Source organism: Schistocerca nitens, chromosome 2 (genome assembly GCF_023898315.1).
Source record: "Schistocerca nitens isolate TAMUIC-IGC-003100 chromosome 2, iqSchNite1.1, whole genome shotgun sequence".
In the NCBI taxonomy this organism is placed as follows: Eukaryota; Metazoa; Arthropoda; class Insecta; order Orthoptera; family Acrididae; genus Schistocerca; species Schistocerca nitens.
Genome location: NC_064615.1, coordinates 544,980,630 through 544,995,496, shown reverse-complemented (window position 1 = coordinate 544,995,496; position 14,867 = coordinate 544,980,630). Strand labels below are relative to the sequence as shown.

The following is a 14,867-nucleotide window of genomic DNA, read 5'->3' as shown; positions in this document are numbered from 1 at the left end:
CAGTCACCCTCATCTGGTTCGTCCTCTCTGAACTCTACATCACTATCTTCTAACACACGTAGTAACTCATGGTCAGTATATTGGTCACTCTTCCTACACTTTTTCGCGTTCGAAGGCCCCGGTGTCGGTTCAGTCGCCGCCATTGCAAACAATGCACAACACAGACGACAAAAAACGAAAACACACAACTGCAGACAGGAACACGTTACGTGATATGTCGTTGGTTACTTGAACTAACACGAGTGCACAGCCGAACAAACTAAACTGAGAACTCTGCTAGTGAACGCGCCGCTTATATGCGTCAGCCGCAGCGAACATGTTGACGGCGTAGCGTAATGGTCAAGCGCATTGCTCACGAAACAGTCGACCTGGAATCAATCCCAGGTGCTTCCTAATTTTTTCAATTGTTTTCATTCTTATTTTCCTTGGTTTCGTCAGATTTTTCAACTATTTACCGTAGAATTTAAATACATTCAAGTAGTATATTTATATAACTAGGCGAAAGTTTTAATGAAAATAAAGATTTTAAAGATTCTTGTGATTACGTGCGCTACTTTTTATTCATTACGACAGTAGAAGTTTTGCCATTTTTATGGTGACATATCATAGAAACATGTGAAACATATATGTTTCACTCTAGGCACATTTTATGAAGGCATTGTTTGAGCAGTTACATTTCTCTGCAACATGCTTCATTGGAAACCACACTTAATTCAAGTTTTAAAACTAAGGTGTTTCCTCTAATAGTTTGGATGCAAACCAAGCGTACTAGATCATAGGGGTGTCCACAAGAGCACTGAATTGATGCAGCACGGTCGAATGTATTTTAATTGCATCTTCTCTTGATGATACCTCTCGCTGTTGTTGGAGTTATTCAGGGGCACTTTGTAATCTTTTAATTAGATTTTTGACTTGACGATAGAAATATACATCTACCGTAAATAACCGAACACTCTGAAGATACGAAGTAAAATAAAAATGAGAAAAAAAAAATCAGGACGGACCTGGGATTCATCCCAAGTCGCCTGTTTCGTGAGCAATGCGCTTGACCATTACTCTACGCCAATAACGACGAACAGAGCGCTAAATAGGGTATAGCCTCCTATAGTGCTATCGGAACAACTTTCGAGAGCATGTTCTCCTTTCCTATGGCCAACTCAGGCGAAATATTTCGGGCACGTTATGTGGAGTCCCACCTCTTTCTAGAAACAATTCGGACGAAATCGGCGTGTCCCAGTTGGCGACCTCCCCTAGTGAGAACTCAGCTAGCGAGCGCACCGCTTATAAGTGTTACCCGCACTGGCTTGCTGATCGCGGCAACGCTTATGAGCGTCAGCCGCTCTGGCGTGTTGATCGCGGAAACGCTTATGAGCGTCAGCCGCTCTGGCGTGTTGATCGCGGAAACGCTTATAAGCGTCAGCCGCAGCGAACGTGTTAATGCGCTTATAGTATCTCGCTAGTTGGCTACAGGAATTGAAGTCACGACTGCCACAGCTTTCATCAGTGTTTTCTAGCAAGCTGTCGTCAATATCTTCTATTACAATGGATTTCGACGGTTTGCTTGCAGATAGATCGTACTCAATTTGACTGGACTGCTGCTGTTGCTCTGGAGATGGACGTCGAGTAGTGTTTGAATAGCCACCTTCAAGTTCAGGTTCTTCCTATCCATCAAAATCAATATCCCTATCTTTATATTTTAATGTTTATCATTTTTAACTAACAGCCAGTAGATTTATACAGGTGCGGAACTGTTAAATTACTTAGCTTTACCCGAATGTTTTCCGTTTAATGGTGATATTTTATGTTGTGTGTAATGCAATAACGGTCACCGCTATGAAAATATATATTGTACTAATTCAAATGAAATTCATACCACCACCATAGTCATAAAACGAAAGTCGATTTTAGTAAAACATAAGGTATCTGTACAAACAGCGTGGCTGCATTACATTCAATTACTAAGGTATTATTCAGTCTGGACACTGAAAGAAACTGTGTTTACTTGCTGTCCCATGTCACAATTAAGTGGTACAATAATGTGGCATGCCATAAATAAAATAAATAAAATTTGCATATTGATTTTCGATTTGATTTCTTTTAGCGGTGCCACAAAACAGATAAAAACGTATCCTCCGCCGAGACTGGTATCAGGAAACAAAGCAGGCACACTTCCCTGGCAACCAAGCTACTCATAGCAAGCGAAATTTTACAGCATTGTGCTCTGCCTAACTCCTCCACTCCTGGCTATGAAGGATGGTCTCACGACGTAAAATACGAGAATAATTGCAGTTGTAATTTTTCCTCCTATCTACGTGATTATGTAGCTCTCAATTCGTTCTAGCAATCAATTATTCATGATAGGAAACACAGTCATAGCTCAGTCACTCAAATTGATTCTGAAATTTTACTTGTTACAATGAAATCAGGTGATGATTCTTCTTCTCTGCAGGCTCGCGCTTTGCGGCAGTCTGCTAATCTGTACAAATAAAATGCCTCGTAATTTTGGGAGCGTTGTATAATCAGTCGGGAAACCTCAGATCAAGCGCATATTTGGCTTTGATGAAGTTTAACCTTCCGAAGAAGTAATGGAGCTCTTGGATTATTAAATACAAGTTCGTATACAGTCTTTCGGAAGTTCTCTTCTGATTAACAACCACGCAATATATCGATAAATATCATTAATTCTCAAACGTCAAATACACACCTTTTGTATGAAGGAGCAATCTATATATATATTTCCTTTTTAATCGTACAGTTCGCATCAGTTATCTTCTGTGATAAATCTCAATAATCAGATTACAGTTCTTCAAAACAAAGCTCAGCCTAATCGGCACGAAGACAATCTCCGAAGCTTTCCTTGTTTTTTATGTCTAACAACCATCAGAGAGAGTACTACAAAGAATAATTATGCGCTCATGGCATAGCTATTGCATGAAACTATTTTGCGCATGGATTCTGCGATTATGAAGATAGAAAATTTGTAAACGTCATCCACGGGTAGAATTGTATCAGAAAAATTCATGGAATATAAACAGATATTACAATTGCCCCTCGCAGCGAGCAAAGTTAATGATAATACACTTTGAGAGCTAACAGAAAAAATGTGATGGGTTGTTTATTCAAAAGAGGAATATTTAGAATTAGTAGAATTTTACTATAGAGAGTATGGGTAACATGTTAAGACAATAAGTTACGTGAATACCTAAGCTGTAGCTTTTACATGTACCGGGGTATACCCGCATCATGAGTACATAACCAGGGAAGATGTAGATTGGTGTAATTACGAAAAAGGTCGTCCCATTTGGGAACTGGCCTTCACAGGGAAACCCTGGAAAACCCGGAAGACTAGAACCCAGCTCAGGTATGAAAGAAGATAGGAAAGCCTAAATCCAGTAATACTGAAATATATAGAAGCTCCATAGAGTAGATCGAAGGAAAAATGCCTCATAGACAAAAACAATTTTACAATATTGCTCAAAAAATTTTTCAAAATTCTTCTTTCGACGATGTAGCCGGCGATCTCGTTGTGAAGTCGATGGAACAGGAACACTGGGTACGGACACCGGGTAGGCGACGTACAGCGTTTGGTGGAGTCGGCACGTAGGACAGGCGATGGCTTATGGTACAGGATAGATGCTGGTAATTTGCCGTACAAACAGGAAGATGATCTCAGGAACAGATGTTCAGGGACGTGAACATGAAACAGGTTTAAAGTGGAATAAGAAAAGGTTCTGACTGAATAAATCCCTGGAAGAGAGTGGATTAAGTCAACGAAGTCCATATTTCATCGTTGAACTCAAAATCGGAGTGGATTCTTACATTCTTCCATCTGTACTAGACTGGAACATCCATCAGTCCTGACAATTGCGAAATTGTTTGTAGTCCTCAATACCAATTACAACTGCTGATTGTCCAAAATATTGCCAAATAGACTGTGGGCATTTAAATTTTGTTATAGCTCATATCGAATGTATTCCTCTCAATTTTTTAAAAAAATCTAATCTTCGTTTTGTTATAGTGCAGGTGGAAGTAGAGCACTGAATCTGTCGGAGGTTTGCTTTCAATTACGAAATTATGGATAAAATTTAAGTTTACACCTGATGAAATATTTTAAACATAGGCATATGACACTGACTCCACAAAAGGAATAATTTCTAGAAAAAAATTCTCTGAAAAATTTTCATTATTCTTATAATTAATTGATTTATAGATCCACTTCCAAATAAATATCATTAATGATGACGTATGTTCATTTAACAAATCATCCACTCGCAGAATCTTCTTCATCCTCTCATGAACATTTATGGAAATATATTTCACCAATTATGTCCATAATATGAAACACACAAACTGCTATTCTTAAAATGTTAATTAATATTCTTGAGTTAATTCTCCTGGTAGAGAAGGCATAATGAAAAATCTAAAATTTTAATAATTTTCTCTCGCGCAACCAGAGAGTTTCTTCAATTGTTTGCAGCAGTAACCTTATCGACTGTTGCTCCATATCACAGTTCATTTGTTTTCTCCCGCGAACAGCGCACATCATACACACAGCGTATTTACCTACATATCCCGCATTGTACAAGTTTCACAGGCAATTCTCACACACACCGAGCGAGGTGGCGCAGTGGTTAGCACTCTGGACTCGCATTCGGGAGGACGACGGTTCAATCCCGTCTCCAGCCATCCTGATTTAGGTTTTCCGTGATTTCCCTAAATCGTTTCAGGCAAATGCCGGGATGGTTCCTTTGAAAGGGCACGGCCGATTTCCTTCCCAACCCTTCCCTAACCCGAGCTTGCGCTCCGTCTCTAATGACCTCGTTGTCGACGGGACGTTAAACACTAACCACCACCACCACCAATTCTCACACAAATGCCGTGTCTTGAGGAAATGTGGATGCACTTTCATTGTATATCACTATGGCTTCTGCTCATAGTCCACACTTACAAACACTAGTAATTAACAAATTCTTCTACCTATCTTAAAATTTTGTGCTAAACTATCACAGGAGTAATCTCACTGTCTCTTAACCTATCACAGGAGTAATCTCACTGTCTCTTAACCTATCACAGGAGTAATCTCACTGTCTCTTAACCTATTACAGGAGCAATCTCACTGTCTCTTACCCTTTAGACAACATAAACTTCTTGATATTTATATACACGTTCGACTCATAGTCAAATTCCACTCTAAATTCTTCTCCATATTTGGTATCACAGATCTACGATCCTTCAAAAAATTTCTTAATATCATTATGCGGGAATAATCCCTTTATTCTTTTCGATTTGGGATATGCCAACAAGTATGATCCAGGATTTGGTATATTTACAATAACATATGGTCCGCTATAAATAAGATTCCATTTCTTTATGTTCTTCATCAGTTTCGAGGAATGGATGTGTCGCCTCAATAAAACCTTTTCTCCAAGATGAAACGTCTGGATCCGGTGAATCCGTTTATCATATGTCAATTTCCGTTGTATTGCCTTTTTAGTTAAATTGACAAGTGCGAGTCGAATCTTTTCCTCCCATTTTAAATTCTGGTCTTCATACTTTGGCAGATGGTTTATCCAGAAGTTCTTTTCAATCTGACTAAACATAAGCTCTGTTGGAGTAAAGTTAGTTGAGGTATGTGTCAGATTATTAAATATTTGTTCAAATTATGACAAATAATCAGCCCATGATGTTTGTTTACTGTGACAGTACGTACGCATAAATCGGTTTAATTCTCGGAAAACTCGTTCTATTGGACTACCTTGTGGATGGTAACATGATGTCAAAATTTGTCGAATACCAAGCTGTGTTAATGTTTGCTTCCATTTAAATCCAGTAAAAATTCTGGCATTATCTGTAATTATGGATTTCGGTAAACCTACATGCGGAAGATAGTCACGCACCAATCTCAGTACAACAACTCTGGCAGTAGCACACTTTAACGGATATAGTTTTACATATTTTGTAAACACGTCAAAGAATCCAACAATGAATTTGATTCCTCCTCTTGATCGTGGGAGAGGGCCGCAGATATCACACGAAATTAACGCCCTTGGCTCTCGTGGAATAATTGAATGGAGAACATGCTTACTACTTCTATTATCCGGTTTTGCCTTTTGACAGAGTAAACAGTTTTGTATTGTTTGGTGCACTTTCCTCCGAATATTCGGAAAATAACAGTATGCTCCTACTTTATTGGCACATTTAATTACATAAAAATGTCCCCATAATAAGTGGGTAAACCAAATTAATTTTTCCTCATATTCCTTCGGGATACATACACACCACCGTGGATTGTTGTCCTTCCCACATCTGAAGAATAGTACTCCATTTACTAATTTATAATGATCTAAACTAGTCCTTGAATTTTGTTGTTCCTTTAGCTGAATTATCTTCTTCGATCGAGGGTCTTTTCGTTATAAATTTCCCATATCTCTACAAAGATGTACATAATAAGTCTTGTAGATATTGTCCTGCAACAGTAATAATGGAAAATCCGAAGTATTTACTGCTTTTATTTCCGGCGTTAAACCTTCTGATGATCTTGACAGTGCATCCGCAATAATATTTTATTTGCCGGCCACAAGAATAATTTTAAATTGGTACTGTTGTAGTGTCGTTGTCCAACGTGACGGTCTAGAATGTAATAATTTACATGTTTGCAAAAAGGTTAGTGATTGATGGTCACAATACACAATCGTTTACGAACCATATAAATAATAGCTAAACTTCTTGAATGCCCAGATAACCGCAAGTGCTTCAAGTTCTGTTGTCGTATAGGCTCTTTCACAGGGCAATAACACTCAACTAGCAAATGCTATCGGACAGAATGTTGGTACACCTTTTATTTTCCTTATTTGGAAGAGACAAGCACCTAATCCAACATCCGATGAATCCGTGGACAGACAGAACTCACAATTCATATCAGAGTGACATAATAAGGATGCGTTAACGAGTTGGTCTTTAATGTCTCGAAAAGCTAGTTGACATTCTTCAGTCCATTGCCATGGCACATCCTTCCGTAGAAGCCCGTTTAATGCCTCAGAATTCATGGCTTGAGTCTTTATGAAACGACGGTAGAACGATGCCATACCTATAAATCCCTTCAGCTGTCTTTTATTCCGTGGTAGTGGAAAATTTTGAATTGCACTTACCTTCTTCTCGGTAGGCAGAATACCTTTCGCATCTATCATATGTCCTAAGAACTTAATTTGTAGTAAAGCAAAATGACACTTTTGTAAGTTTACTGTAATTCTGGTTTTCTTGAAAGCAGCAAAAATCCTTTCCAAAATATGCAAATGCTCTTCCCATGTTTTCGTGGCTATTAATAAGTCGTCAACAAACACAGTTATACGACTACGCATTTCTGGTCCAAGAACATAATCCAACGCTGAAATAAATATTCCGGCACTAATATAAAGTCCGAACGGGACAACTCTAAATTGGTAACTTCTCCCAGCATGGATAAATGCGGTATATTTCCTAGATTCTTCATCCATTTGGACCTGCCAGTACGAACTTCTCAAATCAACACTAGTTAAATACGAAACATCCTGGAAATTTTGAATTAATTCATCTATATTTTCCGGATGAGTTCTTACAGGTACTATTATTTTATTAATCTCTCTCGCATCCAAAACTAATCTTACATTGTCTCCAGGTTTTGGAACGACTGAGAGCGGAGAACAATATGGACTAGTTGATTATTAAATCAAGTTCCATTCTAACATTATATTTATCTCCCTTTGAACAGATTGTTTTAAACGCCAGGGGATCGGATAGTGCGTGTAACAGTAAGTCTGATGTGTCTTCACTTGTAGGTAACAAATGTACCCTTTAATAATTCCTGGTTTCTCATCAAAAATCTCTTCATATGCCTCTAACAAATAATGAAGCTGCTGCCTTTGTTCTCCGGTAAGCTGATTTGATTCACTAGGTTTTATCATTGTTGTTTGGTTTAAGTCCTCTTGTAGTATCAAATCCTCTGAAAGCTCCTTCCAACGACCGTTTGTAGTGTCAATTAATTGAATTATGGCACCGCGCAAAGATTTCTCATGCACCATTTCCTTTCTATTTAAATCCAGTGCTATCTCTTCTCCATTTAATCTAAATTTAACTATTCCTTCCAAAAAATCAATCTGACAATCGTACTCCTGCATACTCCCAATACCAAGAATACAGTCCACTAATAACGTCTCCACTACAAGGAACGTGCATTTTATTGCTACATTTCCCATTTTCATCTCTAATTGTGATTGTATTTTAACATTGGGAGAGCGTGCTCCAACAGCTCCGGTGATTTTGCAGTTCTGTAACGGCCAAATTCGTACCTTCTTCTTCCTAATAATTCTCCGAAAAAGAGCGCCTGAGATGACATTGGCGGAAGCGGCGGTGTCTAATATCACATTCGTTGGAACTTCCTCTATTTCAACAAATACTTCCGATACCGGAACACTCGATCTGTCATTATGACACGTTATTAAATACTTTGTTAACTCTTCAATCAACAGCTCACCATCATTATATCTTAACAATTGTAATTTTACTGTTTCGCCCCTAACAGATCCCCTGACTGCTACTCCGGGGCACGATGCGTTCATGTTTAGTTTGACTGATTGTTGGTACGATTGGTATTTGTCTCTTCAGCTACTTCAGTGATTATCGGTTGTTGTGGTGAATTTTGTCTATGTTGTTTTGGTTGATTCGTGTAATTATTGTTGTTGTTCTGCTGGTGTTGGTAGAACTGTCCTGTGTTGCCATACATTGGATTATATCGATTAAAAATCCTACTGTTCCTAAAATAGCCCCTCGCTGCACCATTACTAAAGTTTCCATTATGGTAATAATTATTGTTAGCATTTTGTCCATTGCTTAGTCTCCTCGGAGAGTGTAGTTGGATATGATTATTGTTGCTGCTACCATTACTGCCATTCCCACTCGAGTTGCAGCTCGGATTCGCTTCTATTGATCTTCTTTGATATGACATTTCTCTTACATGATGCGTTTGAAAAGTTTCTCTAGGTATTCAGTAACACTTAAGGTTTCGGAACGATGGTACAGTGCAACACATTGGAATAGAAGAATCTCCAAGGAAATGGATCAATCATGGATTTTCGATGTTCTCGACTCTACAATCTCCCGACATTAATCCACTGGAGCCTAATTTGGTGTGTGAGTGGAGGAGGGAGGGAAACTGGACAAAAGTTGAAGCAGACGTGTTGTGTAGGTTCCAGCAACTTATGATGCAGTTAGTTGCGAAATTTGCAAAAGCAAGGTAGTTGAACGCCTTTCCGAAAGTGAAATTTGTTCGTGTGTCTACGTACCAGAACTGTGAAGATAAGCTTGCACGATGGATGTCTAGAATGGAATTATAATGTGTAACGTAATGTGCAATTTATTGTCCCCTTCGTAATGCATCTTTTGTACCTTATTGGATAGGACGATGTTATTGTGCGCACTATTATTTTCAACTGTTTTTAATTAACTCATGGACAGAGTAAAACAGACGTTTTATATGTAAGAAGTTTATGTTATGTCTTAATGTTAAAATAAAGACAAATAGAAAGAGATAACGTACCACAATTGGAGGTTTCAACTGGATACTGTTTGATGCTTTAACTGAAAAAGAATGTTTGGAGCAAACTAAACTTGAACATCTGAGTCTCCGATTCCCGTGGCATTTTCTCGTCTCACCGAGCTAATGGGAGAGCTCCACCTCAGCCCAGAATTAGTGCTACTTGTTCTTAGCTCCGCTGCATGCAGTAACAGCATTACTAGAGCCTCATTTTCTGAAAAGCATTTCTGTTAACCAGCGAGTCGGACTAGGGTTAGGTAGATACACTTTTGTCTAGAACTGGGATGAGAAATCAAATGTCTACCGTGACGTGCTGCATTTTTTCTTAATCGTGTGCGCTGTTGTCTATTCCTATCAAGCAAATTATGTGTTTTGTGGCCATTTGGAATTTACATATAATTTTAGTACTGAGCAGAATAAATTTATGATTAATGTATAGTTTCCTTAATCTAACTGATAACGATTTTCTTACCTGTCTCGATTTATCTTTCTGTTTATTGGTGTAACACAATTTAGTAGCATTCGTTTTGCATCATACTTTTTTTTTTGGATATCTGATGTTACCCAAGAAAAAATGAAAGAAAGTATTGATAAGACGGGATGTATGCCTCCGAGTTTTTCATTGTGTTTACAATGCAGGTTACCCTAATACGCGTCATGCATATTACTCGGTAGACCTTCACGATTCCATAACGCAATTGCTACCCCCTGCCGATCGAGGGCTACGTACTGTAGCGTGTGACATGGCCGTGTGATACGTAACTGTAACAGAGCTCGAGATACTGCCTGTTGTATTCCTTCAAGAAACTGAAAAGACGAATTGGAAGAGTTCTTGCACAGATGGAGCTAACTTTCCTTCATCATGACAACGACACAGCATGTACATGCGACATGTGTATCAACCCGACACCTTGTATATAAGGTAAGAGATCATCTTCCATACACCCCGACTATGCCCCATGCGCCCGTCATCTTTTTCCAAAACTCGATGAAAACTTTTTAGAGGGTTTCACTTTGATAGTGATGAAACGGAGCAAGTAGAAATAATGTTATGGCCCCTTCAACAAAGTCAAACATTCTACAGTGAGGGTATCAAGAAACTGTTCTCTTGTTTGGATAAATATAGTGACAGGAAGAATGAGGATGTAGAGTGTTAATAAAGTTTATTTTAATTAAAAAGCTTTATAAGTTTTCCCATATAAAGATTCAGAGGCATTACTTTTCGGCACGCACCTTTACTTACGCTTCAATCGACAAGATCTAGTAACTGAGACGGTACACGGTCACTTTTACTACTTCGATAATGCGAACACGCATCTTGGCGCACTATTTCAAATAGCTTGCAATAAATTTATATAGAACCGTGAGATATGACACTATTTCTTCTGGATTACAAATTTTTCACTTATTTCCCAAGCCACGTAAGGCCCAGCCGTGGCGTCAGTCGTGAGTCTTTGCTGTGGCCGCCGGTGTCCTCGTGGCAGGCAGTGTGTTAGGGTTGGAAGTGGACATTTGGAATATAGGAGGTCAGCGTAGATAACGGATGAATTGCATTTGTTGTTATTAATAAGAAGCCGTAGTTTGTCAGTATTTACGGGAACCTGTAGGTAGAGAAATATCTACTACCGATTAATATAACAGTTGACATCATGAAACTACACTCTTATTGCGGCGGCATACAACTGTTATAGAAACAACAGAAACATAAAAAGAATACAAATGCAAAGTTTTTAGTACTAATCTTTACAGTAATGATATTTACTGCATGTCGTGAAGTAATCAGAAACTGACACAGAATAGGATGTGTAGATTCGACCGGTTATTTTTAAGTATAAGAGTCAAGTTCTGACACTCTTCCAGTTTCTTGGCTCCTCTGGAAACAGCAGATGTCTTCAGTCAGCAGTCCAGCTATTTATTCTCCACTCCCTCGCAGACGATTCAATCTGAGCCAACTGATTTGCAATACTCCTAGTTCCTGGGACAATCTGACAGGTATGGTTTGCATTGACTCTTTGGTTTCACCACGTAAACTGCAATGAAGAGGAATGTGCTTTAGTAAAGATAGGAAGTATAAAAATAACATAGCAGTTTAATTTTACTAGTGATAAGACAACGGTAAGTCTTCACCTTTTTTACATAGCACAAATTTCACTGTCAGCATTGTGTAAAGATTACGTTACGGTCGTGTATCAGAGATAATGTGGGGTCACACAGTGTGCTATGTTACAGGGTTCCTATTCTTACAGGTACTATAGCAGACCGTTGGAAGATTGGCGACGCGAATAAACCTGACTTATAGCTTATTTAGAAAGTTTAAGGATGTCACTAGAACCACGTTCCTCTAGGAGGGTAATGCTCCTGGCGTGCGAAGCATTCATTGAGCAACACATGTATCCTGTGACGAGGTAAATGACGATAACCTGAGGGACCACGATTTCGTTTGCTGGGAACTGATCTGGCGACCTCTGAGTTTGTGTTTAGGGAATGGTCAGCACCGCCGGTCCCCAGTAACCGTAAAACTTTGTCGTACGTGAGACCATCTTAACAGTAGAACGATCCAACGTGACGGGATGAAATGCGTTTACTCTGTCCTTCGTGTACAGGTCAGGAACGGTATTCCGCCGTCCAAACGTTCGCCCAACCCATAACGAACACCCTTTTGTTGCAAAAAGAAATAGAAAAGTCAGTCATCTTGACAGTGATGACAGCTACTGACAACAAAATTTACACTCTTGACAGTTTAATTAACAACAGTGTTATGTAAATACTAATGCTTATCATAAAGAGAGGACTGAATGAAAGAATACCATATGATACGAAACAGAATGAATTCAAGAAATTATTACTTACTAAGGTTAAACACCAGACCATAAATTGACCAAAGACAACATTTTTCCTAGAAGAGGGTTGTAGCCCCATCGAGCTGTAAGATTGCGGTGACTACAATGTAGCTCGGCAATGGAGATGTTAACTTCATTTCTCTCTTGTACTCTTGCAATAGTAGTATGCATGTTAAGCGCTGCTAGGTTACCTTAAAGACGATATGAAGTTTAAAAGTTTTACGGTTGGAATTATTAGTCAGAAGTGGGACTGTAGTAAAATCATCTTTACCGTTTCGACAGATAACGGGATAGTTGATTGCTGATTTGTGATGGGACTTAGCCTTCGTGATACTTAATAGTCACCAACATCAAAGGACACAGATAGAGACTCATCGCTGACATAAATTCAATTATTAGACTTGAATAGACAACAGATAAACGCAATCACAAAGAATTTACAATTTCGCCGTACAGTCAGAAGCTATCGTCAGAGTCAGAACTGCGGATGCTAAACGACGCAATCACCCTGTAGAAACACTGAATGAATTAAGTACCTTTCTCCATCACTCAGAATGCCAAGTTTGGAGAGCGCAAGATCACCAAAATGTTATTTGTTTTGAGAGACACCAAACGTCTCTAGTGGTGAGACCTTCAGTTTTCCCCAACTCTAGAGGATACACATTTTGTTAGAGTTCGAAAAATTATTCTCTTGAATCTGCGCCAGTGTTACTTCGCACGATCCCTGTGAAGTTATGGACCTCAGCTTTGTGCGAGATGCGAAGCCACCTTCTGTTTATTAATCGTCCGCAATATTATTGCACGTGGGACTGGGGCATTTCGGTCGGCTCATCATGAGTTTTAATCGTGATATTTTGCTAGGACACGATGAGCAATTTCGCACTATAAGCACAGCTCTTGTGAAAGCTTCGATAGATGGTGCGTTTTCCTTAACCACTGTTCTTGATGACTACAATGTATCAGCCTCCTTACAGCAGTGGCCACGAAAAGCCAAACTAAATAATGTCGTGGTTATATAGTAACAAACTAACTATACATGTTCTCTTGTACTAACCAACACGCGTGCAGGCACAACTTCTAACGCAGTGGAAATCTTAACCAGTAATACGACAACCCCACATCTTCCTGTTTCGCGATATTTTGGTCTGGCCTAAGTAACGTGCTTTTATCAGGTTCTTTTTTCAACCTTCACTGACTACTAATTAAAATGGGTGGCATGCTGCTATTTACCATATAAATGCCCGATATTTGGGAAATTTTTTGCAATGGTTATACGGTTGATTGCTAGTACAGTGTGTCATCGCCTATAAGTAGCATATATTTCGGTCCGATATTACATAGTAGATCTCTCACTAAGACAATGAATGAGTCTGTGCCCTAATTTAATGCCAACCTGATGTTTCCGATAAGATGTAGTCCAGTACGTTCACTTATCATTGCCCAGTTCACCTAATTCTTCGTCTCTATGTCAACGCGTCGTTAAATTTTTAACTTCTTTAAACTTGCAAGACTATTTCTACTTGTTCCTAAGCGTATGACGGGTGTTGTTTATACACACTAATCCAGTTGTCGGCATTCTACATGGTATGAAGAAAAGTGTACGTTGCCTATCGGTTTATAGTGTTAAGCTTAGTATACGTGTGTGTACTTCACTGCCAACTCCTTCACTGTGAAAATTAACCACACGCTACAGACCGCGGCAGTTGTGGCAACTTACGTCGCCTGTTAAAATATCTTTTCGTAAAATGTTGAAACTATGGCCCACTGCGTACTTCATGTAGTGTTACACGACATAATCCTAATAAAAGAATTCAAGGGTGTGTAGTGAAAAACATGCAGCAGTTTTAAGGGGCAAGAAAATTACTATAAAAGGTGGACTAAATATGCGCAGCAAATTGCTCTGAATGGTTTTGGTGGAGAATCATGAAGAGTTGCAATTTCGTAATTTCGGTGAGGCAAGGGTAGCAACTGTTCCATGATGATTTGATTTCACTCATATTTTCACTTACGCTGTGGGACCATTCGCGAATTTTTATGCTGAACAAACTTGTTTCATCTTGTCAATTTTTAACAGAAAACAGTTCTGTTTGAAGTAACTTACCTTTCGGTAGTTGGTTGTAGCAAGAATACAGCTTCAACGAATTAGCATACAAGTAGAACTTGTTGTCTGCTGCGACACAAATGGTATCATCGTCATCTTCCGTGTAGGACGACCTCCCCAGAAATCTACTCTCAGCCGTGATATTGCCGGTCCTTAGAGTCTCATTCCCGATGTTGGCGGTGGTCGACTCTTCTGGTTGTCCGTGGACCTCCGCCACTGCTACCAGTGCTGTAAAAGTCAGTGAACGTAGTTACAGATGGCTATTTCGTCTAATCGATGTTAATGAAACTCTCCCACTTAGCACTGCAACACTACTGTATCCTATATACACTCCTGGAAATGAAAAAAAGGACACATT

General features: G+C 39.1%; 2 protein-coding genes across 9 annotated transcripts in view; one reads left to right on the top strand and one right to left on the bottom strand.

The window, feature by feature from the left end:
- Positions 1 to 14,867, bottom strand: part of LOC126236536 (uncharacterized) — a 302,827-nt gene that overhangs the window by 244,518 nt on the left and 43,442 nt on the right. Inside the window, exons 2-3 of one of the 5 annotated variants that reach the window (XM_049945909.1) lie at positions 14,510 to 14,737; positions 11,216 to 11,598 (exon numbers count right to left, since the gene is read on the bottom strand). The exons of the other annotated variants lie outside the window; for them this stretch is intronic. Of the exons in view, the coding sequence (XP_049801866.1) occupies positions 11,537 to 11,598; positions 14,510 to 14,737 (290 nt within the window). The 3' untranslated portion in view covers positions 11,216 to 11,536. Of the gene's footprint in view, positions 1 to 11,215; positions 11,599 to 14,509; positions 14,738 to 14,867 lie in introns of those variants that run through there. 5 annotated transcript variants of the gene reach the window in all.
- Positions 1 to 14,867, top strand: part of LOC126236547 (uncharacterized) — a 342,194-nt gene that overhangs the window by 300,861 nt on the left and 26,466 nt on the right. The gene's annotated exons all lie outside the window — the stretch shown is intronic.